We start from the raw sequence: 20,061 nt of genomic DNA, 5'->3' as shown, positions 1-20,061 counted from the left end.
TTTTGGGAAGGGATATGTCCGTGCTGTCAGAGATCAATACCTTTCTGATAATGCAGACCAAGGGGTGAGTTGAACCTACTACTGCAGCTGCAGCCACAATGATCAGGGCTGTAAGAATATTGTCATCTTCATTTGAAAAAAGGAAACACCCTTCTAAGATACACTTGGTATCACTTGGACTTCCTTACTCCCAGCATGCTCTAAAGAAAGATGCTGGCCTAAATTTCCTCATCTGCTTAGATCTGCTGTGCAAACAGCAAAATCCTGTCACGTAAAGGATAGAGAGCAATTCCCACTGCCCAGGGGAGGAGCTCTTTGCTGGGCAAGTTGTCAGACATGTCTCCATAGTCACTTGTGTCAGGTAGATCATACTGAGGATCCAGGAATACTTGCCTACATACATCTTTTCCTTAATGGCAAGTTACATGAGGACTTTGTGCTGGAGGTGAAATAAGGGAAAAATTACTTTTAAGTTAGCTGGGGGATTCAGTGACCCCCGGAGTTGTGCTTGGTAGGGGAAAAGAGTCAAGGTTGTGTGTGTATAAAAAAAGGTTGTTGAAGGGAAGTAAGAGAGAAATAATACAGTTTATTTATTCTAAAAAGCCAAAGGGTGATGGTAGCAATGAGACTGCTATCAGCTCCACTGGAGAGCATTGCAGAGCATTGCAGCTGCATTGCAGTTTTTACATCTGTATTGAGATGTGCAATGGAGAAAGAATAAATCCAGTAACCTTCATTTTTCTGGGGGAAAAACAATCAGAAATGATAGACATTCTAAAGATAGCTTATTCTTTAAATAAAACAGGTAAATTTTCAAAATGCAGTAGTGTTCTGCAAAGATAGTGTATAGCTGCAGTGCTCCAGCTTGCACAAAATACAGTGTGTCTACAGGATAGTAATGTAATCCCCTTATGGAAGTGCTCATGTTTGTATCGTATTAAAACCTGCTGTCAGGTGAATGCTGCTTTCAGTGACTCATGAAGAAGTAACTCATTCTTCATGAAGGCCATGTCTCTTTTGTCCAAAGTAGCTAACACACTAACTGGGGGATCCCCAGAGAGCAGCGAGGAGGAGGCCGTGGTTGTCCAGGACTGCAGAGAGGACTTGATGAAAGCAGATATTAAGCAGGTACCAAAACCAGACTACCAGCTGCTCACAGGCTAAAGCTTCACCTTTTCATCTGGTTTATGAAAAGATTTATTTGTTTGGTAATGTCTTTATTTGTGTTAACCTTAGAGTTTTCATTAAATCATAGAGGTTTTCTCCCTGAAATTCTTTGATGGTTGTTGGAAAAGACAGGCATACTAGGGGAAGTCTGGTGTCAGGAAGAAAAGGGAGTGTAGAAAGACTGGAGCAGAGCATCACAGAGGGACTAAGATGAGGGAGGAGGATGTTTGAATTTATGAAAATTGTGGACAGTCTGCCTGACAGTGTGCAGAGTGGGATGTGCCTGCATTTGCTGTTCTTGCAGCTTTCCAACCCTGTGTTTTCCAGTGGGTATGATTTTAAGAGTAATAACAATAATCTCTCTTCTCTGAGACTTCATTCTGAAGAAAGAGGTTCCATTGTCACGTACAGAGAGAATTCTTTAAATAATTTTAGCAAAAAGTTTAAATGTCAATGCCTCTGTGACTATAAATACTCTAATTCATTAGTGTGGAACATTCCACATGCTTAGCCACTTGTACATTTGTGATCTGAAGACAAAGAAACTGGACCATTAGGTCATTGCACATTGTATGAATATAGAAAAAAAAGATGGAAAATGTTGTACTTTGTTGACTAATAGTGGAAAAGAGTCCACTTCTTTTTCTGAGAGGAAGAAGATAATTGAATTATATAATGGAATACAGTGTCTTCTTGTCATTAAAATCTGTGTTGTCTTTGATAGATGGAAACAAAAATTAGTAGTATCAACTGTACCGTGGACATTTCAGTAAGACTTTGGTGGATTTTTACAACATGCATCTCTACTTTGATACAGAGTACTGCTTGCATAGGACAGTATGGAAAGTGGTGAAGATGTTAATGAAGTTAATTTTTTGTGCGATTTCTTTTGGTGACCGTTATGGTTGTTGTACCTCTCTCAGAAGCAGGAGTAACTTTACGGAAGTCTGAGAATGGATAACATGAGCATAATACCAGACCCACAATAAGTGACTGGCTGTTTTATGTCATGGTAATTATCACTTGTGATATTTGTGAGAGCAGTGTTTTCTTAGACAAAAATAATAATGAAAAAAAGGTGGCGAGCGGGTTTTGCTAAGTAATTTGAAAACTACAAGAACATATTCACTATCTGAGTCCGTACAGCACTGTTGTATTGTGCCTTTATAAACAGCTACTAACACTAACGCATGCATTACCAAGGAAGTGTTTCTGTCTAGCAGAACAAACTGGGGAACAAGCTGGACCTAGTACTAACCAGAGGCTGGGTGGTGTATTCTCAATTTCCCTTTGATACCTGCAGGCCACAGTTTTTGGTAGTTTCCTGTAATGAAAAAAACATTGAATTCAGAACAAGAACACTAAAGATGACAGCAGAGTTAAGCCAGATGCATTCTTCTGCTACCACATATTATGTCGGTGGTTTCATTCTTTCCAATACAAAGCATTCAAGTAATTAAAACCAAACAAGAACACAACAAAAAGCCCTGGACTCACAGAGCGAACATATTTTATAGTACACTGAATGTTTATTGTTAAAAGCATCTTGGAAAAACATTTAGATCAGGAGTACTTATAAATATTCTTGATACCTCCCTTCAGTTTTATTCTGTCTAAATTGACCATCTTGTATGCTTACAGTACTTTATCAAAAGTAAGTTTCATAGAGCTTCTTAAACCATTTTTATTTTCATATCTCCAGATCATTTATGAAGTTCTGCCTTTATTTCATGCTAAATGTAAATATGTATTTTGGTTATTTCCTATAATGGTGTTACAGATCATATGTAAACTGCTTGGAAACAAATGACAGGGAAGGCAATAATTTGCAGACCAATTTTGCCCAAATCTCCTACTGTCCCAGTAGAAACATATGTGGCAATTGCTCCCTCCAGCTTTTTCTGCATCCTCTACCACTTTGGAAGGTGTTTTGTGTATTGCAGGTTATTGAATATCAGCCTTCCTCTGCTCTCAAATTGTGTGTTATCCACCCTGTGCTTGACTATGCAACCTTTGTTTTTCGATTATTTGGTATTGTTGTGTTGCGGTTGTCTCAGTTACAGGGTCAGATTCTAACTTCAGGTCCAATTTGTTCCACCAGGATTGTTGCATGTGTTTTAAAAACATAACCAGCATAGCTCTGAGCAACCTGGTCTGGTGAAAGAGGTCCCTGCCCACGGCAAGGGCGCTGGAACTAGATGATCTTTAGGGTCCCTTTCAACCCAGGCCATTCTATGATAAACTATATTTTGGTTTTTGTTTTTCTTTGACATCTCTCCATAAAAGGGCAATGCTTTCACTTCCCTCAAAGAAGGGAATCAAAGACGAGAAACCAGAGCTCAGAAATTTTGTGAGGGATTAAATGACTTCCCAGTAGCTTTAAAGAGAAACTACTGTGTATCCGTAATTGTCATGAATCATCATTCATACTGCTGGTTTTTGGATGCTAGAACTGTTCATAAGTGAATAAATCTACTTTAAATGGTGGTGATGGGGTAAAAGGTGAATGCTTGTTTAAGATTGATCTGAAGGTCTGATACAGATACTATAATGTTACGTAGTGTAAGTTATGTGTGGCGTCTTGCTTGATGGCCTCAGTGCAGTGCAATGCAAAGTAGTGGTGCAAGGTACTGTTTTTCCTGCCATGACAAACATTTTCAGTTAATGCTGTTGCAGCAATGATCATTAAGAATGATCATTCCCATCTGCAGCATCACCAGATTTATGTGTGAAACATCCCCTTTCACAGTGGGACTTGTACCTGTGGTATACTTTAAAAGCAAAGGTCTAGGTCTAGTGTTGTGGTTTTTAACTCTCATTATTTAGGATGCTGGGCACCTAACAATCCTACATTAATGAAGAAAAACGATGACTAATCTGCCACCACTGCTCCTTGCAAACATCTATCCGTTAGAAAATTGTACCCCAGGAGAACATCCTGAGCTGGGAAATACAGAAACAATTTTAACTGTTTAAAGACTAAGGAGAGGTCTTCTACAGGAAATTATTTTAAGCTCCTCTTCAGTGGGATTGTTAAGGAGGAGCATCTTCAGTGCGCTAGTGTTGCGTGGTGAAGAAATACATATGGTCATGGAGTGTAATATCTGCTATCAGTGAATTCTGGCTGCTGTCTAGAATAGGTAGTCTACATGGTCCATGTGTTCTCATTTTCTTGTGGATGTTGCTCTCCTGTACATAAATACATAAATTCTGGTGCAGTTATTCCTGCCTGGGATTTCTTTGACAGTCACATGCACATGCTGTACCGTGTACATGCAGGGGACAGTGCTCTTCAAAAACCCCAACTTCTCCACACACTGACTGTGCAGATGGCTTGCTCAGCCACAGAAAGCTGGCAATTCTAGTGATGCTTTAACATGGATGTGTAGTGTCAGGCACCTTTGGCTCATGCCTGGTAGGTCCTATTCTGCCCAGAAGCTTCAGTGGCATTTCCTTACTGTCCATTCATCTTCTCCAATCTTGTTTTTTTGTAGTGTCTGGTTTTATATCCATCATTTTTAAAATATCTTTAGTTCTTATCTGTGCAGCAAAAGTTTAACTCATGGGATGAGGAGACGGCTATCTTAAGATATTTGGCTCCTTTGGAAGAAATTAAGTTGTTTTGGACCTTTGAAAGGTTTGAAGAGTTGTTTAAAAAGCAAGAAGAAAGATGTATGCTTGACTTAAATATATTTCTTCTTTATAAGAGATGGTTCAGTGAAGAGATGGCTTTGTGCCCTGACTGTTTCAAGGCCAGATGCCCTTGTTAAAGACGCTGTGTTGGTTAAGCCTGGAGATTATCTGGTGGTGGTACTTAACAGGGAAATAATGTCCAGTTGAAATTTCAGGTGCTAAGCAAACAACAGAAATCTCTCATCTGTAATTGTGAGATTTAAAAAAAAAAAGCAACCTGCCTGAAAAATCTGAAAGACCTATTGGTAAACTGTGTGTCACCTGAAACAAGCTTATACGGTGTAGAGTGTGTGCAGGATGGTGATGCTTACTGCACAATATATTTTTAATATGGTGGTATCTATTTCAGTCTGTAATCTAGCACTCTCTTTCCTAAAACAGAAGGACTCAGGCCTTCTTTAGCTCTTCAACACATTGCCAGTGTGTTGTCAGAACATCAGCTTGTCTCTTGAGTCATCATGGCATAAAATTGGCGAAGGCAGTTCCTTGACACTGGAATAGCCTCGGGGGCTTCGCTTTGTATCTCTCGTGTGTAATTTGGAGGAACTGTGGGTTGCTATAAAGTACATCAGTCAGATCTCTGGCTGAGGTATTTTCATTCCGAAACTCCTTCATGTCTCAGAAATGGGGTGTATCCTGAACTGTAGCTTGATAAACATGGAAGGAGCTTGATGTAAAGAAATGCTGAAGTTCCTGGGTATGTTCACATCAAAAAGGCAATTGATAGGAGGCAATGTCATAGCAAATAAAGTAATGATGAGCTTGGAGCTTCTGCTCTCTATGTCTGGTAGCTCAGAAACAACAGAACAGTTGCAGAAATAACTAAATCAAACCTGCTACAAGGTAGTATTTGTCTCCTGAATAATGTAACTAGATTTCTCTGCTCCCTGCCCTGGAATATGACTGAAGCCCAGACATGAGGACAATGTACAGAGGAGGGAGAAAATGAGGAAAAGAAGAATATCCAGAGCCATAGCTGATAGAAGATATATTGGAATATCTAGAATGTTCTGTTAGTGCTTTTTTAATCTGGTCACAGAGTATAAGGAAATTTGTAGTTCATGGGGATCAGATGATACATTAATCGTGGGAATGTCCCTATTGCATCTTCCTTTAAAACAGGTAGTGCTGGCTGCAGAGTACTGGACCAAGTGGTCTGTAGAGTCCCACATATAAAGTATGAGAGTTTATATGTTATTGGTATTTGTACCATACACCCTACTGCTCTACCTGAAAAGTATCTGGAAGTGCTGCTATCTCAATAATGATATTTCCTGAGAAAATGAAAACCAAGGAAAGAAAAGCATTAAAATCTGGTCTGTAATTAGGCTGGATGTAAAGATAAATGTCAGTTGTGTATGTTACTATATTTAGAAGAAAACATTTTCATCACCTGTTCAAAACAAAAAAAAATCATTAGCACTAAATAATTCCAACTTCATTAGCTGTAAACAAGAGGTGAAGAGAACAGCAGTGTTCTACTGTTCCTTACAGGTGACTGAGCTATCCTTGTGAGTCAAATCATGGCGATTTCAGCAGGAACAGGGAAATAATAGTGTCCTTGTAGAAGATGAGGACAAGACCGTATTAACAACAGTTGGAGCAGCTTTGCTCATGATGGATGTACTCTTATTAATGAGATGAACACAAACTTGTAGGATGATCAGGGAAATGGAAAGAGAACCCATCTGAGAGGTGTATGTGGATGCTCTTCATGGACGTGTGCATAGACAAAATAGCTTTGAATTAGCTATCACAGGTACTGTAGTCCATGTAGTCCTGGAGAACAGGTCCAAGGACAGGAGATGAATGGAAGTTGGGACTGGAGAGGGCAAGATGAGCTAACTCTGTGTCTTCTGTGTTCTAAAGCAGGTTTCTAATGGATGGAGAAGGACAGAAATCCAACCAGTTGTGAGGTGAAGTATAGCGTGTGTCTCCTGAATGGCTGCAATAGCAAAGAACCCCCTGGAAGATAGTTTACAGTGCTGTGACCTTTTGGCTTACGTATGCCATAGAAGCAATGGCTTAATGGTTCCACTCTTCAGGGTCTACAGTCTCACTTTGGCAGGGAGCAGAGGATCATCTCAGAGGTATTTCTTGCTTGGAGTCTCCAGATCTCTTTCAACAGCACTGGCAGCTCAGGACAGCATTGTCCAGAGTCAGTGGCTTTTTATTTCCAATTCTGTTTGGCTCTTGCTTGAAAAAAATAAGGATTTGGAGAGCTCAGAAAGAATGACACGTACATATTAACAATAAACAGAAACTGACCCTTGGGTCATTTTTGAGACTGACTTGATTTCAGTGAAGTGCTTGCCATCTTGTTCACAGTAGTAGATTTATGTAGCAACAGAACAACATGCCTGTGGCTCTTTGATTTGGTGAGATGAGGACTTGCAGGTTTTTTCAAGTGTTTCATCAATGTAGGTTTTATTAGAAAAAAATTATACTTAATGGTGTGGCAGAAAAGAAGTTAAATATTATTTTAAGCTTGACTTACAGCAACTTTTTAGAGACAAATTGTGCTAAACAAATTATCCATGTATGTGCATTAGGACTTTATATATGCAGTAATACTACAAAACATATTTTGGGAATATGAGACATTCATACAGTGTGGGAATCATGCTGTTTGCAATAGATAAGAGGGAAAGAAGGAAGAGCAAAACATTTCTGACCTTGCGTTTTCTCTTACTTTGGGAAAGACAAAGTTCATGTAACATCTGCTCTAAGGTTATCTTCAGCTAATCATTCTTCTCAGAAGTTAAGGAAGATTTATGGACTTTTTGTTACTTTTCCATCTTTTTCATATTCATCGTGGTATTTTGTATTGCACTGAGCAAGTGATCCAGCCCCTTTCCTTGAGGAAAGCACCAGTGTGAAGTTTTCTTTCTCTAAACAGTACCCCATCAGAGTGATCTCATTTATGAGTGGGGATGTACCTGTGAACAAACGAGAACAGTAGCAGAAGGCGCAGGCAGGAAAGGGAGGGAACATGAATATTTTGGATAAGATTTGGAATAATTGGTCTGTTGCTTCAGGGCACTATTGAGACTTGGTTTGCAGACAGAGTTATTTGTTGCATCAGCAAGTGGCCTTTAAAGTAGAGAAAATGGAGCAGAAAATCTTCTCCAAAAATCCTCAAGATTGGTGGATGACTATAAGGGATAACTGTTGTCTGCAGGGTTCTGTTATTCCTTTCTGAATTTAATTTTTGCTTTGCACTCACAATCAAGAGATTACCCTTTATTTGATTGCTCTGTTTTGAAGCAGACAATTTCTGTGTCATACTCCTACTGCAGCTTCAGTCATTGCCCCAAGGGCTCTTCGCCAGATAAGTCTTCCTGGTAGATTGCAGCTGTTTGAAAAGTAAAAATTATTCATTGGATCAATTTTTTCAATATATAGAATAAATTACTAGTGTAAACTGCAGCTTATCTCCCACTGTGGAATTTGGCTTGCCTCACTGTTCCCGTTTATGCAGAGCATTTAAAACTGTAGATCTTATCACCAGCCAATAATGAGAGCAATGTTTTACTACCCATCCTCTCCCCAGTGCCAGCACACTGTATCCCATGTTTTGTGAATCAGATAGCAAGATCTAGAGTTCAGTCCTGTTTCCATATGGATAGGTTTGAAATTTCAGTTATCTTTAAGGAAGTTGACAAGTTGCTCAAAAAGCAGTGATAAAAAGGTTTCTATGAAAAAGACATTTTCCATCTGTTTTGCAAACTTAAGCAAACTTTTCCAGGGAGCCTTAGAGGGCAAAGCAGTTATTCCTGCCGGTGCACTGCAGAGGGGACAGCAGCAGCAGAGCATGTCCGTGGGATGTGTTTACACCAGACCACAGGAATCACAGTAATTTAACATCCTGTTTATTGCTGGTGCTGTTCTGCAAGCTCTCCCTGGAGAGGCCTGGTGTGGTGGTAGCCTCCATAGCAGCCAGGGTAGCATCACTGGATTGTACCTCTGCAGAGAGGAGAGGGCACTGGAAAGGGTGCTCCAGGTGCTCCTGGGGACACACCTGGCTTGGGAAGCCATCTAGCTTGAGGAGATGGCAGGAGCAGAAGAGGGAGAGACAAATGAGAGCCCTGTGTGTGGGAGAGTACATCAGCCAACCTTTGGAACCAAATACCACAATTTCTTGAGTATCTACATCTACAAAATGGTTGTAAAAATGAATGGATTCTCTTCTGTCAAGTTTTAGTGACCATGGAGATAATAAAGAAATACGCATTTGTAAAAACAGGCCCATTCTTTGTGGAGCAGCGCTTGCTAGATGCAAGTTCAAATAAAAGACTTCGAGAAACATGCTTGTAATATGCATCACTCTCTCTTCAGCTCTTTTAAACATATTTTCTATTCCAGGATGCTGCGAACCACTCTGTGAATGTCTCCCATCTGTTAGGACTGATGTGCAGAGACCTTTTATTGTCTTTAAGCTATTACAGTCCAAATAGGAAGTCAGCGTCTCAGTTACTGAGGACTCTGTCAAGGGCTCTCAGGCTCTAACACACCAACCAGACTTCCAAAGGCCCTTTGAATAACTGAATAGCAAAATCTGTTAGCTTGGCTAGGAGGAGGTGAAGGACTTTGAGGTGGCCTTTGATGCATTTTTCTTTTTTTCCTTGAGAAGTTCAGGTATATATATTTTTTTTAGAAGAAAAGTTCCTATAGTTGTACAGTAAAAGATTTTCATCTTAATTCTAGTAGCTGTCACTATAAAAAAATTGGTTTGTGTATAACAAGGACAGCAGAAACAAAGAAAGGCCCTTCATTCTGCATATGAATTAGTCTGCAAATACAAAGTTAGTGTGGAAAATGTTAATTTTATGTTCGACCACAATGGGCAAAGGCAGAAATCCTTAACTTCCAATTAGTGCATTATTATTGTCTCTCTCCTTCAAATACCAAACAGCAGTTTTCTTTTTAAATGTGTGAATAGTAATGCTCACTATATGTTTTGAGATGTATCATTATAGTACTATGCTAATTCAATATAATATTTGGAAATATTGCCCTTTGCTTTTTGCTTTATTGTGAAAAATTATGGCTTTTACTGAAGAATGCTGATGACCTTGGACTATTTGTATGGACCATTCTCTTCTTATTTTTGTTTTTGTCTTTGGCAAGTGAGTAATTTTCAATCTCCATAATCAGCAACCAAACACAAGAGCAAGAAGATCATTTCTTTATCTGTACTGTCAGTATTTTGAGTTGTTAGATGGTAACCAAGTATTATTATAAATGCAAAGTATTGTATGGACTAAGAATATTTTGTTTGTAGCATGATGTAGATCTTTACTCATTATAGAAGAGTGGCTGTAGTTACTTTAGATGCATGGAGTCACAGCCGTGTACATAGATTTTCTTGCTGGTTCTTTGTTAGGATGTTGGTTTTGCCATTAATGATGAATTGAAGAAAATGAAAATATTTTTATTTTACCTGTAGAATGTAATTTCGGATTTTTATTTCTTTCAGAAGTGCTTCTGTTATTACTGGTGTGCTGGTTACAATGGTTCATTATATGATGAATCATGTTTTGGGTGTCGAAAGCTTCTAACAACATGCTTAGTAGTATTGATGCAGTGCTCAGTATGACAATATCAGTGTGATGTGACTGTAGTCAAGTGATCAGAGTCAGATTTCAGATGTCTATTTGTGAGAATTTAGGACATGTAAGTATGAGAGGGAGAGAGCAATTTAAATATAGTGTTATTTTGTCCCAGTTACAGCTTATTAATGCATACATATTTATATGGTACTTCCTTAGCAAAAGGTCCAGGTGTTTTGTTAACCACTGTCAAAAGCTGAATTTTGGGTGGAGGACAGTAGACAGTTAACATGGAATAAAAGCATTTTTGTGCTTCACTGCTTCTCTTCTTATCAATCCTAGTTAATTTTTTTATTTTTTATCATGTCTCTCTGGTGAGGATAGCAGTAAGAAATAGATAAGCACATGACTCCACTAAAACAAAGGAAAATGTAAGCCTTTTAGTAAATCTGAATGTTTAGGGCCTATGGACTTCGGGTGATTATTGTTTAAAAGGTAGGATAAGGAAAGGCAAGCTCAACAACACTGGAAAGCAGGGGTATGTGACTCTAGAGAAGAAGGTTGGTTCTTTGATGATGAACTTTTGTAGCCAACATCCACCTGAAGTAAGTGCAAATATTATTCCCTTTCCCCTCCCCGGGGCTCTTCTGATGCTGCAGTTTCTATCCCCTTGCCACCTGGTCCTGGCAGCTGCAAGATACTGCTGTCCCTCTCATTGTTTGGTGGGAGTGGAGCCCTGGTGAGAAAACACTGCCTGGCCCACACTCAGACTGTGCTGGGGCAGCTCTGAAGCATAGGAGAGCCCTTACAGCACAGTGAACCAGTGCTTCATTGCTTGGAGCATTGCTGCACTGGAGTCAGAGGTTTCTGGTCAGGGAATTGACTGAAAGCTTTGGAGTTGTGGGCAGGGAAAATCATTTTTTTTTTCTTTGCTTCAAGTGAACTTGGTTGTGCTTTTCAATAGGGTCAATTTTATCAAAAGCATCTGCTCCCACTACAAGCTTCTCTGCTCTAAGAATATTCTCTAGTACCCTTAAAATATGCTAAAGTAGTGACTTAGAGGAAGGACTACAGGCTTTTCGATCTAAGCCAGGCAAGTAATAAACAGTAGTCTAAAGACTTAAAAGCTAGAATAAAATTTGTGGTTTTAAAGATTTATTTGAGAGCAAGTCTTAAAAAATAGAAGAAAAAATAGAAGTGTGGTATAGGTGTGTCCAGATGGAAATAGTACTTAGTAGGGAGTTTGAAGGTAACAGTGGCCAGGAGCTGGCAGAGGAAATGGGACAGTAGGAGATTGGATGTTGCATTGGTTTGGAACACTTGCATAGCCTTGGACTTTTCTTGGACCCTCTTTTTCTCATCTTCTGGAGCTTAAACCCAGCCTTTCCTTGTAGAGAGCTTTGACTGGGGAAAATGTGATGGTTGCTTAACATTGATAAATTATTATCAAAAAAGCAATAAATTCATCAGCAAAATCAAGGAAATGATTGATCAAGAGTAAGTGTAGTAACTAAGTCTGATTTGGCCTTTAAAAAAAAGACACTTTTAATGGCCAGGCTGGCTAGATTGGTGTTTTGAAGGGATCCAGTGAAACCACTCTCCCTGCTGAGGAAGCAGGGAGACATGAAACTGAGAGACCTCGGATGGTGGTAAAAAGTCTGTCCCCAAGGACCTGTAACTTCTGCTGCTGCTATCTCAGCTGATTCATTGTAATTCGGCTATTTCATGAGTTTGGATTTACAAACACTTGGAAAGAAAGGATCCAAAACTGCTTGGTTCTCAAATGCAGACTGGACTGACACAAGTACATCCATCCAGAAGTTGGGAGATGTCATTTGGAGACTGGGATGTGGGATTAGAGAAAGGAAGTCTTCATAGTTCATGTAGTAGATGATCTTACGACTGATTTCATTACACCTAATAACAGTAACATAAGGGCTTTTGATTTCAGTCCACAGAAAATCGCCTTAGCAATGGTGGGATAAATGTTTTGGGAACAATTGATGCGTAACAAACAAGTTACTCTCCCCTCTGAGTGCAAGTACTGTTGAACAGCTGTGTGCAGGTTCAGCTTTCCAGCAGGGAAAGCTGGAAAGTACTGGGGCAATTCTTAAGGCATCAGCTCACACGTGATGCTGACTAAATGCAGATGGCTTAAGTGGTTCCTCTCTTCAGTTTTATGCCTTGCCTGTCTCTCAAAGGCTGTTGCTGCTGCTGCAGTACTGGCTGACTGATATATGAAATATGTGTGTTTGCATTTTTGAGCCAAACTGTAAAAGTGGAGCAGAGTCACATACGCCAGAACTTGTAGCTGCTAAAATTCCTGTGGCTGGGAAGCATGAGCAGTGTTCTTGTTTGCTGGATGCAGTTGAGGAGTGGTAAATATTAAAAATTACTGTCGTTCAAAATGGGCAGAGAAAAAGTCCAAAGTTTGTTTTATTTGGGCTATTAGCCTGTTAAATTGGATCAGGAAGAAAAAAGGATTCCAGTAGCTGAAAGAGTATGGTTTAGCATGGCTAGAAATGGCAAGGATTCTCATGACTATTCCTGTTTTTTGCCTGCTTGTGAAGACTTTCACCTTAGGCACAGATGCCAGTGCTGACAATTTTAGGACATTGTAAAATTATTTGGAGTAAGGGTTAGATTTTCGGAACAGTAGTGCTTGTCATTGTAGGGGGGAGGAAAAATCAGAAGAGCTAGAAGAAGTTAGTTATAAACTACTTGGGGAAGCTTTGGGATTAGCTTCGGGTCTAGACTCTGACATCTCGACGCCAACTTGGCAAACACTTGCAACAACTGCTGTAGTGTGATTTTGCAATTCTGCAGAGGCCTGGATGGGAACATGTTAGTCCTGTTGCCACACACACAGAAGAACCTTGTTGGAAGTCTGATTACAAACACTAGGGATCAGCTTCTCCATCATATCAGGAACTTGTGCTCACTTTGTCGTCATATGGTGCAGAAATGCAGATATTAATGGTTCATTCACAACTGGATGAAGTCACAGGGGCAGTTGGTGTAGTCTGGCCAGAGTGGGCTACAGAGCAGCTAAAGCCTTCTCAGAAACTAGATTTTCATGCTGGGATATTGGGTAATTGGAAAATCATGTGGCAGTGTTGGTCTTGAGAAAGTGTAGCACCTCCATGTCATCCCTGAGGAAGGAGCTTCTGAGCCCAGAGGAATTTGGCATTCTGAGTGAAACACTCCTCTGCAGGCATGAGGAGCTGATGGGTGACAGATTCAGGATTCAGCTGATTATAGCAGATATCCGAGACCTTTCCAGTACTTGATGGTGACCATATGGCTGCTGTGCTCTTTGCAAAAGCCTTGGCTGGAGGAAAGAAGGGTTTCTACAGATATAATCAGAACACAGCAGGAATCATCATCAGTGTTTTGGTTCCAGGCACTAATGTGTTGCAAAAGACAGTTGTGAGAGTTAAGCTGTTGTGCATCATGGGAGAGTGTTGATCAGCATCTGTGTGAGTCCTTGCATCAGCCAGAAAGCAGCTGTGAACTGTTTCATGGGCAAGTTCAAGGTTTGCTCACTAAAATATCAAGAGCCTTGGACTGTAGTATAGTTTCAGTTAATGAACCTTCCACCTGATGGGTGAGATAAGATTCCAGAAAAGGGAGTGCACCCAGCACATCCTGTTCCTCTTGGTGACTTACTGACCAACAGTTGATGGGAAACAGCAGGTAGCTGACCATTTCTTATCTTGGGCTTTAAATTAGACTCCATCTGATCTGTTCAGTAGAGCTCCTGGCAAGGCACAGAGATATCTCCAGAGACCCACAAAGCAGAATACAGGGGGGGAAGTGTCCTTTTGTAAGAACAAAATTAACTTGATCTCTAGGAAGTGAGATGATGATTTTGGATGATCAGTCAACGTTTTCAGAAAATTATCTGCTTTGATTCCACCCACAAGGTGGAAATCCCACAAGGATTTCCAGCCCACAAGGATGGAAAGCAAAAGTCTGCTAAACGTAGTGGGTTTGGTAGTTTTATTTTGGTGCGTTGACTCCTCAGAAATTTTACATTGTGAGAGAGTTTTCTTGGGTGAAAAAGACAGTATGTAATTTTTACAGACAAAAAAAAAAATTCCTTCATTGCCTAAAAAAACCCCATGACTCCTTGAGCAATGGATCACTGAATCCTGGATCCTGGTGGCATTTGCCGTTGTCCAAATCTTCTCTTCCTTTTCCTGGAAAGCTGGCTGCTCTCCTTTCCCTTGTTACCCCTCTCATCTGACTTACGCGGGTTCCCAACAAGACCAGGCTGAGGCAGGAACAGGCCCCTGTGCCATCATGCTGGCTCAGGCACCCATCACACCTGCAAAACAGCCTTCTCTCTCTCTCTCTCTCCCCCTCTCTCTTCCCCACCTACCCCTCCTGCGCCATTTTTATGCAGTTTCCTAAATACTTAAAATATTTGGTTTTTAATCTGACCAGGAAAAATTTAGGATCGGTCTTTCGTAGAGAGTATGGGAAGGTTAATAGTGTTAAGCAGAAGCAACAAACTTACATCCTTTAGTTCTAATTCACAGTTTTTCTTTACCCTATAGAGGCTAATGTATGTTATTAATGTTGCTAGTAGTCTCACCCAATTTTGCATCTCTGTGTCTTCATCCAAGGAAAAGAAAACCACCTTAAGAACACACTTCGCTCTAAGAATATGAATAGCTGAAATTCTGAAAAATAAAAAGGGAACAAAGAGTTACAGAGAGTCACAGTAATCCTGGAAATTTTATACAGAGATGTATTTTCTTTTCTCACTTCTTTTCCTATTTACACTTAGTTAGTTTGCTTGTAGAAGCCTCTTGATATGCTCTGGTTGCCAGAAGACCAATGCTTGGAGAACTCTGCGCAGCGGCTTGTTTTTGTTACTGTGCTATGTTGGCTTAGGATTTGGGCTGGTATTAAAAAAAAAACAAAACAAAAGTTAAATATTTGCTGATGTGTTTCCTGCCTCCCACTCACTGTGTTTCAGGAAATCTCCAGAAGAACTGGACATGGATAAAGTAACAGCAGCCATGGTACTCACCAGTTTATCCACCAGCCCTTTGGTCCGCAGCCCTCCTGTCCGACCCAATGGTAAGCTTTTGGAGCCAGGGGCTGTGGGACGGGGTGTCAGGGCCCTTTACCAGGGGGATTGTTTCCAGGAGTTGTGGCCATGGTGGAGAACAAATGGTGAGTGGCTGTCTTCTGGTATGTTGGGGATCATACTGAGCTTTGCTCCAACCTAGTCAAAGTCTTTGGTGCAGCACTGGCAGAAATGAAAAGAAACATTTTCTTTAACTGTAGAGCAGCTCTAGTTTATTAAATGGGAGATGCCCAATCCGTAAATGGGATATGAGCACTTCAAAAAGTCTCCTGACCTCACTGAAACACTTAATTTTTCAAAGAGCTTTTTTCCATTTGCACATATACAATCTAGAATTGTAGAGTGGTTAGGATTGGGAAGGACCTCTGAGATCACCAAGTCCAACCATCAACCTGGCACTAGCACCATGTTCCCCTCTAAACCATGTCCTGAGTGCTGTATCCAGGAAACATGGTAGCAGTTGTTCTTGTCCTCCACTCCATGGAAATCAGATTTTACCTAAAGCCACAATAAGGCAAAGCACTTCCAGGTCACAGCCTTTGGTTGAGAGACCATGCGGTGCAATCTGTACATCAAGAGGTCTGCTTCTGCTGATGTAGGATTAGACCTCCAATTCCTGTGCTGTTTGTAACTCTCTGATGGTCTTCCATCAAAACCATAATCCCTTTAAAGACTACTTCATTCATGGTATAGCAGAAGACACACACACAAAAAATATATATAAAAAGTTTCAGGTAATAAAGAGATTGGTAATGAAATACAGTTGATCCATGTGAGATTGACTCGAGCTACAGTAAATTCTTAAGAGTGTTTTATTTTAAGGAATAATTTAAACTAGGACACCCTTGTTAGGGTACCTCAGCATTGTTTGTATGACTCTGCCTTTTCTTACTCATGTGTAACTGCTAAAAAACACTAGATGCTTTCCTACTGTCAGTAATTTGAAGATTGAGGAATACTTGCTTTTCTTCATGGGAACAGGCATGATCCACTGAATGATGTTCTTAAAGGAATTCATAGCAAATGTCCAATCTTTATAAACATTTTTGAACAAATGCTGTGGGTTTTCCATTTATTTTCGGAAAATATAAGTTTTATCCATTTAGTTGGAATTCTGGCCATGAACACCCATGGCCCTTGTTAGTGTGCTTTCCAGTGTTGAAATCCAGAAGTGTTTATGGAATACCACTGCTCTGAGGAGCGCTGGGAAACCACAGGCGGTGACATCCCTGGTGACTGTCACGCCACGGGACAGGATGTTATCAGCCCCTGGGAAAGGCCAGCAGAAGGGTATAAGCACACCTGCTCTCCAGCTGCTCAGCTCACAGACAGCTGAAGATGGACCTGTGCTGATGTGCCAGGCAGGGATTTGGTGTGGCCAAGGCACACATATCCCCTGCTGCATTCCTGTCCTGGGGAGCTGCTCTGCTGTGGGTAAAGCAGTATCTGCCACCTCAGACAGTCTGAGCAGGTGACACCTTTCAGGAGCTGCAGTGTACATTAGCTGCAGCTGTTGATCAGAAAGATCTTCCTAACAAGCCTTTTTGAATTGCTAATAGGTAAATAGTGGCTGTTTAACTGCCTTTGATATTTCTTAGCATAGTCTGAGTGCTCTTTGATATTTCTTCATATAGCTTGTCTACTTGTTTCCCACAATCTGGGAAGACTAGCCTGAAAAAGTAATTCCTATGTTTTCCATAGTCGCAGATAAGATTTGAAGCTGGTTTTGGGCACCTTCTCCCTGAATAGCTTAGTTTTGCCTCAGTCAAGGCTTACTAAAGACTTAAATAGAAGTGTAAAGACGTGATAATTTAAAGCTTATTTGGTGTTGCAAGGCTAGGCTCTGATCCTAGTAATATAAGCAACAAATTTATTAGCAATTAGTTTTTTCTACATGCTTTTCCAGAAAAGGGCAGTTAAGTAGCAGTATAATTAAAGGAACATTTGTTAAAACAAATGGAATTTTGCCTAGAAGTAAAAAAAACCCATTAGCATTAATATTAAAGTCAGATCCATGTGGAATTCCTGGGGATGATCACCCGTGTAAACTGGATCAGTTTGGTCCTTGTTTGTCGGCAGCTGAATAATATTTGGTCTGGTTCTCTTTCACGCAACTCCAGCAGTGTGAAAAGAGCCCCAAAATAAGAGTAAGTTGCTTTTATTTATGTATTAAACTTCTTTACATGGACAGATTTGTTAGTATGAATGAGAACCAGTGTTTGGCTTTTTCCTGTTGTCAACCTCATTCAGTCTTTTCCATGCTACTTGAAAAATGTTCTTGATTTACATCTCTTTCTCAACAAGGTGAGGAGAAGCTGTAAACACTGAGAATAGAAAGCACCACCATAACTGTGTCAGAAAGTAGTAATTGAAAGAATGTTCCTTTGTTTTTCTGAAGACATGGAAATTTTAAGCTATGCTGAGGTCACAAGTTGATACCAGATGTATTTTTTGGCTTTGGCACAAGGCTGAAGTACCAGATATTTAAAAGAAACAAAACCCAGCTTCATTACAGTCACATGAAGGTTGTAATCATGAGACAAAACATGACATTTTCATATGTTAACTTAGGAGCTACCAGAAATGTGTATGTCCTTTTCCAAAGAGGAACTGGGAGGGCTGGAGAGAGAGGGTCAATTCCATTCATGCTGTGTAGCCCTGATCAGTAAATCAGTACTGCTGCCTACTCAAGGGGGCACTGCGTTCTGTTTTTTTGAGCGGCTGATGTTAATCATTAAGGATTTTGTCCCAAACGAACTGAATTAGGAGAAAAAACCCAAAAATTCATTGGTTTGGGGGTAAGCTTTTGATAGCTCACTTTCTTGCCAATACCATTAGTTAAATTTTTCGGTAAGAAATTGAGAAGGAATGAAGGAGTGACTTCTGCAGATCTTTTAAAGACAGGCACTGGCTTGAAAAGACTTGTCTCACATTTAAATATTGTTTCATGAACAGATAAGATGTTATTTGCTTGCCAGCTCCTAAGTCAGGTATTGCGCAATACTCAGGCACCTACAGCGTCATTGGGAAAAGCTTCCAAGGCCTGAGTTAAGGAGAAGCTGCACCTAAACTATCCCTGCACGTTTGCCCAAGCCCTGTGAGAACCTGAGGGTTCTGGCAGAGCCACCTGTGGCTGCACCCTAGATGTGCTGGGGCCATGCCTTCGCTGGGCTGGTGACCTACATACTCCTCTGCTGCCAGAAGCCCTTTAGGGACTGGCAAGAGTGACATGCCGGCCTGAGGACCTCTGCATGTGAGGCATGGCTCAAGCTGTGCCTCAGACTGTACAGGCAGTGCTGTTACTCCCACCCATGGTGTTGCAGAGTGTAAGCTGTTAGTTCGAGTGTCTCCTCACCACGTAATGTCAGGGGAACTGCTGCACTGAGGAGGCTGTTCCTCCAGTGAGTAGGTGTGGAGGTGATCGAGTTTCTGTGTGTTCCACTTCTGAAAACAGATGCCTGTACACCTGTATATCCCAAGGGATGCATGCCACCTCAGGCAGAGATTCAGATTAGGCACAGGCATGTGTACTGAGAGATTATAAGAAGTGTAACTGTGGGGTTTTTTGGTGTTTTAGTACTGGGAAGATGATCATGTTTTTGTGGATCTCCTTAGTGTTCTGGGGCTCAGCATATATGTCCCCTTCCCAGGGGATCTCCTATTGGCCATACAGTGGCTTGGAACTTGCTTTGGTGCTGCACCTTAGTCATGCGTTCCTGTTGAAAGTTGAGGATGTATTTAGAATCATAGAATAGTTTGGGTTTGCAGGAACCTTTAAAGGTCAATTTAAGTGTTTTCCTTAAATCACACATGCAATATCTGACTGTTTTTGCTGTTTATGCTCCAGAACAGGTTATCTTTTCAAATGCAACATTTCTTTTTAGAAAAATACTTTGCTGCTTTTGCTTCTTTGTTTGTTTGTTTGAAATAAAATAAAAATCAAGTGTGGAATATATAACTTATGTGCAGTGGGTTAGACATGGTTGTCCTCTCTACATCCAATGCTTTCATTTTCCTTTACTGAATGTACAGTTAATTACCAACATGGCATCTAAACCTTAGAAAAAAGAGCTCCTTAGCCGTATCGCAGTGATACTGTTCTAATAGTGGCTGTTGTTGTTCTTGACAGAATCCCTGAATGGATCTTGGAAAGAAGGAGGATTTGTGCCTTCTAGTACCAGCAGCAGTGGATACTGGAGCTGGAATGCTCCCAGTGACCAGTCCAACCCATCCACCCCATCTCCACCTCTGTCAGCTGATAGCTTCAAAGCTTTTCGGACACCTTCCCAGCCAGATGATGGTATTGATGAAGGTGAAACAAGCAACCTTCTCTTTGATGAACCCATTCCTAGGAAGAGAAAGGTTAGCCTCATGTTAAATTCCATACCCATGGGCAGATAGGATGTTGGTAGGCTTACTTCATTGTGAGAAAGGAACAGGTCACCCAAAGAGCTCTGCTTCTGTATCCTTCCTTGGCATCCAGTTAACGTAGGGGCTTCGCCTAGTCACTGTGTCTCATTCAACGTGGTCACCTCCTGCACACACATG

The 20,061-nt window shown here is 40.7% G+C and overlaps 1 protein-coding gene across 6 annotated transcripts in view; it reads left to right on the top strand.

The window, feature by feature from the left end:
• ZNF704 (zinc finger protein 704) overlaps positions 1-20,061 on the top strand; it is a 104,930-nt gene that overhangs the window by 49,962 nt on the left and 34,907 nt on the right. For all 6 annotated transcript variants that reach the window (XR_006017460.1, XR_006017459.1, XR_006017458.1 and 3 more), the window contains exons 3-4: positions 15,400-15,503; positions 19,643-19,875. Coding sequence is in view for 2 of the 6 variants with exons in the window: in XM_042036456.1 (XP_041892390.1) it covers positions 15,400-15,503; positions 19,643-19,875 (337 nt within the window). In the remaining 4 variants the exon portion in view is untranslated. The remainder of the gene's footprint in view (positions 1-15,399; positions 15,504-19,642; positions 19,876-20,061) is intronic.

Source organism: Corvus kubaryi, unplaced genomic scaffold, assembly GCF_017639235.1.
Source record: "Corvus kubaryi isolate FWS band 111438036 unplaced genomic scaffold, C.kubaryi_AGA036_p1.0 37385, whole genome shotgun sequence".
Classification (NCBI taxonomy): domain Eukaryota; kingdom Metazoa; phylum Chordata; class Aves; order Passeriformes; family Corvidae; genus Corvus; species Corvus kubaryi.
Note: the sequence above shows the minus strand (reverse complement) of the source record. Positions and strands in the feature narration are given on the sequence as shown.